General features: G+C 34.9%; 1 protein-coding gene across 1 annotated transcript in view; it reads right to left on the bottom strand.

Moving 5' to 3' along the window:
* LOC119072568 (solute carrier organic anion transporter family member 4A1) overlaps positions 1-9,582 on the bottom strand; it is a 36,105-nt gene extending 26,523 nt beyond the window's left edge. Inside the window, exon 1 of the mRNA XM_037177808.1 lies at positions 9,280-9,582. Within this exon, the coding sequence (XP_037033703.1) occupies positions 9,280-9,529 (250 nt within the window). The 5' untranslated portion in view covers positions 9,530-9,582. The remainder of the gene's footprint in view (positions 1-9,279) is intronic.
* Positions 9,583-12,535: the final 2,953 nt, after the last annotated feature.

The following is a 12,535-nucleotide window of genomic DNA, read 5'->3' as shown; positions in this document are numbered from 1 at the left end:
ATTCATTGTCTTAGTCGTTTTCATGGACAAAATTGCAAAAAAAATTCTAGAAAATTGGTCCATGTGCGGTCGGGCTGCAACTCGCGAAATTCCCTAAAGTATACCATCCACAGCAGACTTTGCGTATGTAAGTAACTATTTTCTGCTTTTCGACAAGATAGTCTCAAAATGTTGGACAGTGAAATCTCAGGGCAATTTTCCTGATTACTTTTCGACCCAGAATTGTATGGCAATTTTTTCAAAACTTTCCAATATACAAATTGCAGAATCGTAAAATCTGACACATCTACACGCCAGCACAACATTGCATACTCGCCAATTAAAATTACTTTCCCCTTGTTATGTAAATAACTATTTCAAGACTGTATGGAGTAGAAAATGAAAAGCGTGCCTACACCCAATTTTCTTTGTTAAAAGAAAGAATTACCAAACCCAATGCGAGCGGAGCGAGCTAACATTTTTCACTTCAAGTGTATGAGCCACGTTTAATTTACTTAGCAGATGGTTATACTGAAGAAAGAGGACGAAAGAAGGCGTGTGGTGAAAAACTGATGTTCTTAGAATTTTCGAAAGTAAGAAGCAATGGGCGGAAAAGATGACGAATGGTAACACTTTATTTAATCGGTCACGGTATTCTACGAAAAGTTTAGGGCTGTCTATAAGTTAAAAACATGCGGGACCGTGTTTATCTTTTGTTTAAAAAATCGTCTTTAAAAAATACCTCGTTTCATAGTCATTACAAAAACCACTATTTTCTCTTTTACCAAGCAATGTTTCGAACGGTGGTAAAAAAACGAAGGGCCACCGAATCTATGTCCCTGAACTGATGGTTCCACCCATATGAAGGTGATTCTGAATCTCGCTAGGATTGTATAAAATATAAACTTACGTGCGTTACTTGCGTGGACGTATTGTACACGATGTAGGAAACTATGAAATGAAATAACAAATAGAGAAAAACGTTGCGCCGCAGGCGAAATTTGTATGAGTTGTATAAGCACCAATCTTATTTTAAGTCTTCAACTCCATTTTAGGAGTTTTAGGAGATTTTAGGAGGATTTAGGAGGTGCGCATGGGAGCTTCGAACTTCAAATTTTTTTTTTTCGTATTTTCGTGTTCAGTGGACCATTCTGCATCGAACCTACCCGCAGGCCTTAAAAAATTAAAAAAAGGTTGCGAAACGCCCTATATAGATAATGTGTGGTTAGGAAGTGTATGCGCATAACAACAATTTGTTACAATCTCAACTGTATTGCTATTGAGATCTTAGCCGTGGACCTAACTAACCATACATAAAGACTGGTCATCAGACTCTGACTTTGGTTTTAAATGTTGAATCTTTTACTTCTTCTGATCTGAAGCATTTTCAAAAGATTCTTACAAAATCTTTTACTTCGATAATTTTATCAAAAATTTTGCTTTATAAAACATGATTAGTCACAATGTTATTTGCTGATCTGGTTTTCGCTGTTGTTAATAGATGCAACAACGGTCTATACAACACATTAGGAATTGAAATAAGAAGCAACACGTAGCTATGTGAATGAAATCAATTCTTATAATTGGCATGTTATACCACTTAGCTTAACTAAACTTAAACAAAATATCCTCGCTACCCATCCAGCGACAAATCATTCCCCTTTATTAGGAAGAATAAACAAAACAATCTCGACTACACATCCTGACAATAAAAATATATTTTATAGGAGAATGCATGCACATGCCAATATCTATATGTGAATGCATGTTCTGTGTAGCAATATTTGTTTGTTTCTGACATATTTGGATAGACATCTAAATTGAGTGTACCATAAAATTTCCTTTCCCTTTTTTTTCCCAATCACAAAATTATTTTCCACTTGTTATGCAATTTATCATATATCGTTTTGCAAAAGATTACCATCGAAAATAGAATTGGTAACTGGCAAAAATAGATTCAGTCGGAATGATAAGCTGAATTGGCAATCTATGTGTATAACTGAGAATTGGCAAATTCAAATGTTGTCTGATTGAGACACAATTTCTTATCAAGATCATTTGAACTGAAATTTCTCAGTGACGTCGAGAATACAGTCGTTAATACAAAAAAAAAATGTTGACCGAATCGTTTCTTCGTTGTACGTGCACTTCCTTATCATCATATCTCATACATGAATGTCGTTCGTTCATTCGGCTGCCGTACATCATCTCGATAATTTTATTAAGATTTGATTGAATGCTGTTTTTGGAGGATTGATTAGTGAACACACACATGTGTATGTATGGTGCTGATGTGCTTAACAAACGTAACCAATGTACATTGTACCCACGTTTTCACATGGCAATAAATACAACAAAAAATCAACTGAATGGATAGAATGTTTTGAATTTTATTCGTTCTAAACAATTATTCAATCTTAAAACAGTTACAGATACTGCCGTCAACAATCCTGCAGGAATAGAAAACAATCTAACTATAAAACTATATTTAAGAAACTGTATGTGTTACGATTTTATCGTCAAATCTGTTACTTCAGTTGTTTAAACTAAAGGTTACTGTTTGTTACAAACTCTTTCGCTTCAACATACATTTTGGTATAAAAAGACAGAAATGGCTAGAGTTCATTGCTCATTTTTGTCGTTGTTGTCGCTAACAGATGAGAAGACCACAAAACATGAAAGCAATCGAAGATAACTATATGTTGTTGACTTGTGCATAGGATGAAATGAGAATAAACTCAGCTGGTGATAGAAAATTAGCCTTGGGAATAGTAATACTTAAGAATAATAGTTCTGAGAATAGTTAACGTCTCCCTTTGATAGCATGCCTCGGTTAAACACCCGTTCTATATGAAGCGTTGGTTGTCTCAACAAATCTGGAAGGTAGTGTTTTAAATGTTTTACTTCATTCACAACAAATTAACATACATATAGGAGAATGGAGTTTAGACTCTAATCTAAGGGTAAAATCTATTACCATTTAGTACTTTTCTTCATCAAAAGTCTGCTGTCACTGAATTATTTTTTCATGAACAAACTTCACTGCTGTGACATTTCATGGAAATGAATCAATGTGAAGTTGTTACACAAAAAAAAAGTCCAGTGAGAATGAAGTACTATAAAAAAATGTGGCGCCTCTACAGGCCAACCGACTAGGCGAATTGCTTGCTAGAGAAGATATCACTGCCGGAGATAATAGCTTATTTTCGTCATCCTTGAAAAATGACATAGGGGTCTGCATGTCTGCAACGTTTCCATAGAATGTGTAAATAGCTATTTTGCTAACTAGTTAGTAAATGGGGTTGTTTTGTGCATTATGTGGGCAACTTAGTTAGCAACAATATTTTATGTACTGTAATGTCAAAGTCGCCGCAAATTAACACAATTCTTGGCAAAAGATTCAATATTCAGTGACAGTTTCCTTTAAAATTTGATTTTCATGAAAATCACATCGTCAGCCATAACTAGATTAGAATATTAGATTTGCGCACGGACCTGTCAATTTACGCACTGCTATGTGTTATGTCATTGTGTAAATTTACTTCATCTACTCAAACAAATTATGAATATTTTGACATTACAGTAGATAAAAAATACTTTATTGTGACCTCGTCGCTCATTTCCGGCCCACTATAAACAAAACGTTGTTCCTAACCTTCCTAACTTATTCTAAAGGGCTTTTTCTTAGCGAATTCGATTTCAAAACTCGTTTGCGACTCGTGATGGAAACCTTTTATTCGCTAAAAAAAAGCCTCTTAGCATGCGTTAGGAAAAATACTATTTCAACTTAAAACTAAAAACAGAAGAATCAGCACAGCACCGCTCCAAGCATTCTAGCATGAGCATAGAAAATATTCGGAGGCCGATGAAACCTACTTACTGCGTTTCTTTTGTAAACAATAGGTTTCTTCCAAGGCCGTTCAAAACGTCAATTGTCATCCACAGAGAAGCCAACACAACCTCATGAAGTTTTAACGAACTAATTTGTTTAAGTGGATGACGGTCGGTTGTTTTTGGCCTGTAAAAATTCGTTTTTACCGTACGATGGGAGAAGCCTATACAAGCGATCCTAAGAGGTACTTCTTATCACTAAAACCTCCTTTGACACTTGTCAATTCACTGCTCATGCTAGAAGCAGTGATATGGAATTATTCGGGCCTGTCAACCTTTATTTTTCGGAATGCACTTCATTGTTTATAAATCTTTTAAACGTGTGATTATTGGGTGTGATACTCGCTAGTCGATAGTTGCAGTTTTCTAAACAGAAACCTCATCAAAAACTCAATATTTTTTTCGGCAGTTAACTGAAACTTTTTAATTGAATTGATTAACGTACGTTTCCGGCCTTAGACCTATCCATTAACTCTACGTAAATTGCGTGGAAGATAAATTTCTCAACCAAACATTCTCCCACCTCCACACTTTTCAATCTTAAAAATAATTCCCTTCATATACCTAACCATATCCTAACCATCTTAAAACCATATTTACCACCGTTAAATCATTACCATCTGTGCGTCATATACTATATGCAATGCACACCATGAATATTTTCGATTCAAAAAATTTCGAAATTAATTTCTCCAGCACACCACCGCATTAAAAATCACTTTCACTCAATTGATGAAAACAGATTTTGTCGCGTGCTATATTAACCAATAAGCATTTACCCACCCCTCCCCCACAATTATTATTACACTGTGAACGCGGCGATACATTCATTTTCGAATAAACATGTGTAATTAAATTAAATGAAGATAAATGCATTCAAAATCACGTAATAAATAATCAAAAATGCATTGTTTTAAAGCATAGCATTTATATCGTTTAAATGCACCGGCATTAAAGTGTTAGACTACTGTAACACCAGCTATTTTTTTTCGGTTAAGTGAGTCCTTTGTGTTGGTTCGTTTTTTGTGTGTAAATTTTTAAATTGATTTATGACTTACCTACACACAAAACAATTTAACTTGACTGTGACATCACTACTGACTACTGTATACATTGCGTTATTTATGAGAATAATAAATGTAGACGGAATGCTCAATGAAGCCTCATCTCATTCTTATTATTAACGAAAAAAAATGTTGTTCATTTTGATATCATTTAGAAGACAATGAGTTATTTTGGAGATAAAATTTGGTGATGAAGGAAGTTGTGTTTAAAGATGCGACTAACAGTTTAGACGATAAAATTAAGTTCGTAGCACTGTTGGTACTACAATTTAAAAATTCTTAGAAGTTATTAGGTAAATCGGCAGTGGTGGTGTGTGGTGTGGTGTTTTTTGAAAATGGTGGTGTGTGTTTGGTGGTGTGGTGTTTTTTGAAAATGGAATTTGGATAAGTGCAATTTGGATGAATTCAATTTGGATGGATGTGGCTTGGATGAATGCAGTTTGTTTGAAAAATGGTGAGATTCTTTCGTACTTTTTGTTAGTTTGATTTTCTTCTGGTTTTTTGCTGCGTCTGGGTTTTGAATTTCTTAGCAGCGTTCCAAATTTACCCGTATTTCCATCAGTTGATGAATGATTCTCTAAGTAAATTTTCAAACACTTGTTCAATCGAAAGTTTTACTGTCGCTGTCTTGGGAAGGGATCAGTGGAAACAACTGATGATGGATAGATCACGCTATCCTCAGACCGCCACTGAATCCTGAGGTCGAAACAGCTCTGTCGTCTTTGTTGAAATCACTTTACGTGAACCATGAGTGGGTAGGGAAGAGCAAAAGCTCTGTTTGTTTTCTTTTCTATTATTATGTTTCATTGTGTTTTAGCAATTCGTCTATAGGCATTTCAGTTGGGGGTATTTCTAGTGATCCCAAACGTCCTGTATAAGGATGCAACGCTTGATCTACACAGGATATTCACTCAACGATTGAATGAAATGTCTGTCCCCCTTAGTACGAATAACAAAGAATGAATATAATGTGTTTGTAGGAAAGATAAATGTTTCCGAACGGCAGTTTGTTATCGATAACGACTTAAGGAATTAACGACAAGCTCTGAATAATGGGATCATACATAGCAAAAAGCAAAGAAATGAAGTAAAAGATTTGAAATCAATCTCTTGAAAATATTTCGATCAAACGAAGTAATAGATCGGATAGTAAACTACTAAAATGCATGCCGTCTGTGAAAGGTTAAAAAAATTTGAAGTCATTTCTGCCGTGATAGATCTCACTAACTGATGACCTTTTCAATTCCATGTCTGCAGCAAAATCTGTTTAGACCCGTACGAAGTACTGGGGTCTTATAGGTTTACGCATACGTTTGTAACACGTCGAATTGGACTCCCTGAGTAAGGGGAAACCTATTGTGGTTGTCCAGAGATGCTAAATCAGCAAGAAAAAAAATGTCCGTCCGTCCGTCCGTCCGTCCGTCTGTCTGTCTGCACGATAACTTGAGTAAAACGCATCCGATTTTGAAAATTCTTTTTTTTCCCGTTTGGTAATGTCAAAAGACAGGCTTTACGGTTTTTCGAAGATATCTCCGGACATTTAAACGTTAAACTCGTAAATGATACATCGAACGAAAGATATTTACAATACCGATCGACAAAAAAAAAGTTCATGGAAATCGGATGACCGACTTGTGAGTTAGACCCCTTGGTGTGAAACAGGCACAGGGCGGCAAGCAGTTTTTGCTTGTAGGTCGGCCAAATTTGAACATATTTCGTTCGTTTTAGCTTTATTAGTTTTAGCTTGACCGTACCAATCAGGGAAAAAAAAGTTTATGAAATTATGTTCTCCGGAGCGTGAGCTAGGTCTCTTGTAGTGAGCTCTTATCTGGCTACTCGGCCGTACAGTGAACGTGGAGTATTTTGTCAATATCTCGAGTAAATTTTGACCGAATTTCATGAATTTTTTTTTGTTTGAAAGGTATTAACGAATGTAAAGCGTCGGTAAAATTTCCGGTCTCCTAACAAAATGGCTGCCGGTGGCCATATTGGATTTTAATAAAAGTGATATAAAGTGGGAAAAATGATACTTAGAGAGTTTCTGTTAACATGGAAATAATGTGTTAAGTGTGAGGGGTTTCAGGGATTCCATATATGGACATCTATATATACCTATATACAGCTATATTGAGCTATATACAGGCATATCGAGCTATATAATAGCATATTCATCTGTGAAATGTTTATTTATAGTGAAATATAGTTAATATAGCGGTACATAGCTGTTTAAATAGGAATTTATGAAATTTGTCTTCGTACGGGGCTGTCTATATTGCCTCCGGCAATTTATTTGTTGATGATTAGCAAGGCAAAGAGTGGATAATGCAAGTGATTTTAAAGCGCGAATAGCTTTTCAGCAGAGAAGAAAATGAAGTAAGAGAAATGAAGAGTTTCACAATAAAGGCTTTTGATACGAATAGGTGTTTCGCACGGGTCGGCGTTAGCTATGTTTTTGTTCTGAACTTGTCTCCAGACCATGAATTAGACCTTAAAAACGGTTTTTCATCTGTTATCAAGAAAGATTAGCTGAGCCTAGTGCTCCATTTTAACTAAAGAAGTAAAAGATTTGATATCAAACAATGCGCAATACTAAAGATGGACAAGATTTAACGATCAACATTTCCCGTATCTGAAGGGATAAATCAGATGTAAACATTTATCTTCATGACAATGAACCGCTGCTAACTTCATCATCCACTTTTACTGTTGAATATAATTCGAAAGTTAAGCGAAAAACTTAGAAATTCTGAATCTCCTCCCTGTTTTACGCATCGTCAATTCCACACAATTTTAATGATAATTTCTGAAATTTAATTTTTCAACCGACCACATAATTTGAGGGAGATTTTGCATACGACCGGAAGTATGAAATCATTTGTAAAATTGACAGAAAGATCAAAAATTCACCCTTTTTCCCATTTTCAATTTTTATTCGCAAAAAAACGTTAGAAACGTCTCACGTACTCGTGTAGTTTTTAACAAAACGACCATCGCATCGGTAAGTGTGATTCTAATTTCCGATTCTAACTCGATAGTTTCCAAAAGTTGACCATTGCGTTAAAAATGAATGGAACACCAAGCGGTCTGTATCTTTAAAGAAAATTAATTTGAAGCTGAAAAAAAGTCGGTTCGGAAAGATCTTACACACATATGTATTCTGATGTAACATTCATATCACTATAGTCTGGTCGCTGTCTCGGATGTGAAAGGTCAATTAAAAAAAACCCGAATAAATCATTCATAATTTTATGACCCGTTAGCCGCTATCATTGGACGATTAGTTTTACTACAAATCTGAACATGTTCATGCATTCATCTTCATTCTATATTTCGTTTCTTTCACTTTAGGGACAATGTGTAAATGCAACCATAAATATTCTAATGACAAAATGATATGAAAGGCACAAAGAAAATTGTGTATCGCTCTCAAAATCGCTGAATGATTGAATTGAAAAAGAATGAGAAATTCTTTGGACTGTAAATCGTCGTTACTATACAAAGGATCACGCACAATAAATTTGAATAATAAATACGAGACTGGTTGTTTGGATGGAACCGAACATTTTATCGTTTTGTCCATTTAAGCTGCATTATCTTGATCGTAATCATAATCCGACGGGGATGACGAGGATAGTTTCCTTGGAATTAGAATTTGAAAAAAAAAACTGACATGGAAGCTTTGTTGGAGAGTATCGACAATTTCGATCATTTTAAATAGAAGACAATATCAATGACAACTAGGAGGACTGAACAACCTGCTGAAACGGCTAATCATCTGTTTATCGATATCAACAGCAAAAATAACCAATTAAATGTTATTCGAACAAAAGAAGTAATAGATTTTGATCGTTCTAACGTTGTTTATAATATTGAGATACCCTTGCAGTTAACAACATTACATTAAACTGAATAATCAAACCTTGCAATACTTAAAAAATGAGACATTTTATTCGTCTTCCCCCAGTGCAGCCTTTCCAAGGAAATCAATCATTAAAGTGGATTAAGATACTAGCAAATACTTCATGAAGATCAAAAGTGTTACATACAAAAAGTCAAATTTTCGTATTTTCACGACAGTGTCGTCGGACGACATGACATAATACACCACCTTACAAATTCGAATCTATTACTTCTTTTGTTCTAAATGTTTTATGTAAATTCTTTTACTACATTGGTTTTAACCAAAATTTGGAGACAACATTAAGCTGAGTTTCTTCCATATTTTCGTCGTCTTTGTCGTTAACAGATAACATCACTATCTCACTATCTATCTGGACCTACCATATCTGAGGTTTTCGTTTCGTAATCTTCCTCAGAAGTATTAAAACTACTCTACAATAAATACCTTGAAGAGCACCGGCCCAGCACAACCAGAATAGAGCCCATTTGGCCGATAAGAAACGTTGAAAAATTTTGACTTTAAATCCGCACAGTCCATACACCGGTTTATCCTCAAAATCATTGTTCGCCTTTACTAAATTATTTCTCACATACAACTCCTGTTCCATTTTGGAATCGTGACCATTCATTAAATTCACATCACCATTTCCATCGACAGAACCAATTCCATTATTTACTTCAGTACTCTGCTTCATTTTTTTCTTCTTTTCTTGTTTTTAACGATTATTTAACAAATATGATTTAACATTGAGCCACGCATTTCTTTTCAGTTAATTCTTTTTACTGTTCCAGCATTTTTTTAGAACTACAAGTTCTGAACGTTTATCGTAATTTTTGTAGTCAGTGTGTCTGATCAGAACTCTCGAATTTTGAATAGAGGAAGAAAACAGTGAAATCAACCGACACTTTCACTTCAAAATTTCTTTCAAACGATCACTTCAACCACTAAACTGAAACTAATCCCGAAAATGTTTCCTCGTATCATGGATACCTTACCACCTACAATTATGTGTGTATTATAATGCTGCCATAGCATTCCATTTTTATATATAAAACATCATCAATTGTTTGGATACAGTGGAAAAGAAATTTCATTCAAATTTACACACATTCATTGATGCGCATGTCTCGGAATAAATATCAACAGAGAAGAATGAAAACATTATGTTGTTTACAACTTGGACTCAGTAACGTGTTGACATTGGAAGCGGAGATAATGCGAATGGTTTTTATGAGGAATATGAGATAAAAATCTCGTAGCCGGTTTCTTTACGATTTTAAATGATTTTCTTTTACAAAGGTTCCTGTAAGGGAAGTACTGTAAGACTCAAGTCATTTTATATGTTGACATGATTTAATTGAAGACGAAGACACACTGTTATGCACATCTTTTGGTATCGGCAGCGACGGCAAAAACAAGCGATGAACTCCTTCTAATGTGATTATTATGGAAGCGTAGCACCATAAAACATACAAATGAAACAATCTAGAATTTTTAGACTTTCCTCGTAGCATCTTGGATTGTTTTGAATTTGGTTAACTAGTCGATTCCAACAGATTTCAAAACAATTTTTCGTTTATAATGTAATTCGCCATATATGTTAAATCTATTGAAGTAAAAGATTTTGCTGCCTGTAAAAGTCCTTCACAGTTGTCACTTAACAAAAGCTCTTAGTTTTGGTTAGATACATCGATTTGTAATTGGTGAAAACATTGATGGGAAACTTTTCTTTAATCCAGGTTAGATCGGAATATAATCAGTAGCCCTACTCACGTTAAAAAAAATTGGTTCAGATCTCTCGGAGGAATGTCGATTTCGTTTCTTTATTGGATCCTAAACAATTCTCTAGAACATCATAATTGACAAAAAATTGTTTCCGAGTCGCGCAACGCATTTGAAGTTTACATTAAAACGCATAGAACGCATGGTAACGCATAGAAACGCATAGAAACGCATGCATTTTCGATTGCGTTGCGCGACTCGGAAACAATTTTTTGTCAATTATGATGTTCTAGAGAATTGTTTAGGATCCGATAAAGAGGCATCGGGTAATCTTGCACACGCGATCATAGTATGCGTCCTTTATTCTACATGTAACGAAAAGTCATGACTGTGCCAGATTTGCCTCTTAGAGGTGAATCTGGCACACAATCAATTTGTATGGTGTGCCAGATTACTCCACGCCGATAAAGAAACGAAATCGACATTCCTCCGAAGGATCTGAAACAAATTTTTTTAACGTGAGTAGGGCTAATAATCAGGTCGGGTTAAGATGGGTAAAATTAAGTTAAGGAAAATTAAAAAAAAAGTCAATTCTACCAACCTATTTTTGATGAACACAGGACAAAAAGGATCGAATTTTTTATATACTTTTGTTCTCCGTAGGGAAAGTCTGCCGTAATTTGCATGCGGGACTTAGTGAAAATTTCACTAAATAACTGTAGCTACACACATAGCGACGCGAAAGAGACCTAATCCGATTTTTTCTTTTGTTCTTCTGTCAAATTTGACAGTAGAACAAAAGACAAATTTGAATAAGGTCTCCTTCGCGTCGCTATGTATAGCTAGGGTAAGTCTTCTATGCAAATTACGGTAGAAGTGGCTTTTTAAATTAAACAGTCTTTTACATAACTAAAGATAAAAAGTGGCTTTTTCGTGCTAATTGTGTTTATTCGAGACGTAGCCGGGGTTCATAAACACACGAAAACGATGTTGAAGTATCAATTTGCTATAATCACACTTGTTCGCACAACTGTTTTAGATTAAGAATCAAATCTAGTAATCAAAATTCATGGTACCTCACTCTAAATTAAACTGTCCTTTTAGTGTTTGTTTCGTGGGGTTTTCGACGTATACAGCATGTAAAGTAAATTGATTTTAAGCTCTAAAGCATGTAAAATCCATTACATAACTTGCGATAAAAATGAAAAGTCTCGTTTTCTCGACTTCGCCTCGGATCAACAAAGTACTCACGAAAACTCTACCTTTCATCATTTTATCCCTTCCTATGTAAAAGACTATTTTCGTTTCATTGTATCGCCATTTTCAAAACTTCAGATGGCACAGCTCTTAGGAATGAAGGAAAGAAAACTTCATTTTAAGGTTAAGGTATGTATCGATAGGCTTCTGATAGTCCTAAGTTAGTCGTTATCTGATAGACGCTAATGTATTTTCAGACATTGATAATATCCTTGATGTGAGAACCTTAGACGAATTATTTATAGACGAACAAAATAACGTAAATATTGTGTCCCCGACATGAAAAACAAAATATTTGATAGTGTGAGAATTGGTGGGCAAAATTGGTGAACAAAGTAGCGCGAAGAATTTGAATTTTTTTACAACACAAAACTCTTGAATTTAATAATTCGTCTAAGGTGAGAACGAAATATTTGCCGATATTTGTGACTCATTGCATTTTATTCAACTATGCAAAACAACTGTGAGTTAAAAAAAATACATTCTGAACTGACCGTTACCGTCATAAATGCATTGTGGTTAGTGGTTAAGTTAATTAGTTTTTGTTCTCAGCAAAAATTAATATTACAGAAGAAAAAACCACAAAGACATAATTATTTCGAGGTTAGGTTCAGCTTCGGGGCCATTCACAAATTACGCATGCTCTTCAGAGGGAAGGGGTCTGACAAAAGCATGCGCTGCTCAAATTTTTGAATTTTTCTTCATACTTTTTGGGGTGTAT

Source organism: Bradysia coprophila (genome assembly GCF_014529535.1).
Source record: "Bradysia coprophila strain Holo2 chromosome IV unlocalized genomic scaffold, BU_Bcop_v1 contig_84, whole genome shotgun sequence".
Lineage (NCBI taxonomy): Eukaryota > Metazoa > Arthropoda > Insecta > Diptera > Sciaridae > Bradysia > Bradysia coprophila.
The sequence above is the reverse complement of the archived record's forward strand: the minus strand, read 5'-3'. Positions and strand labels throughout refer to the sequence as shown.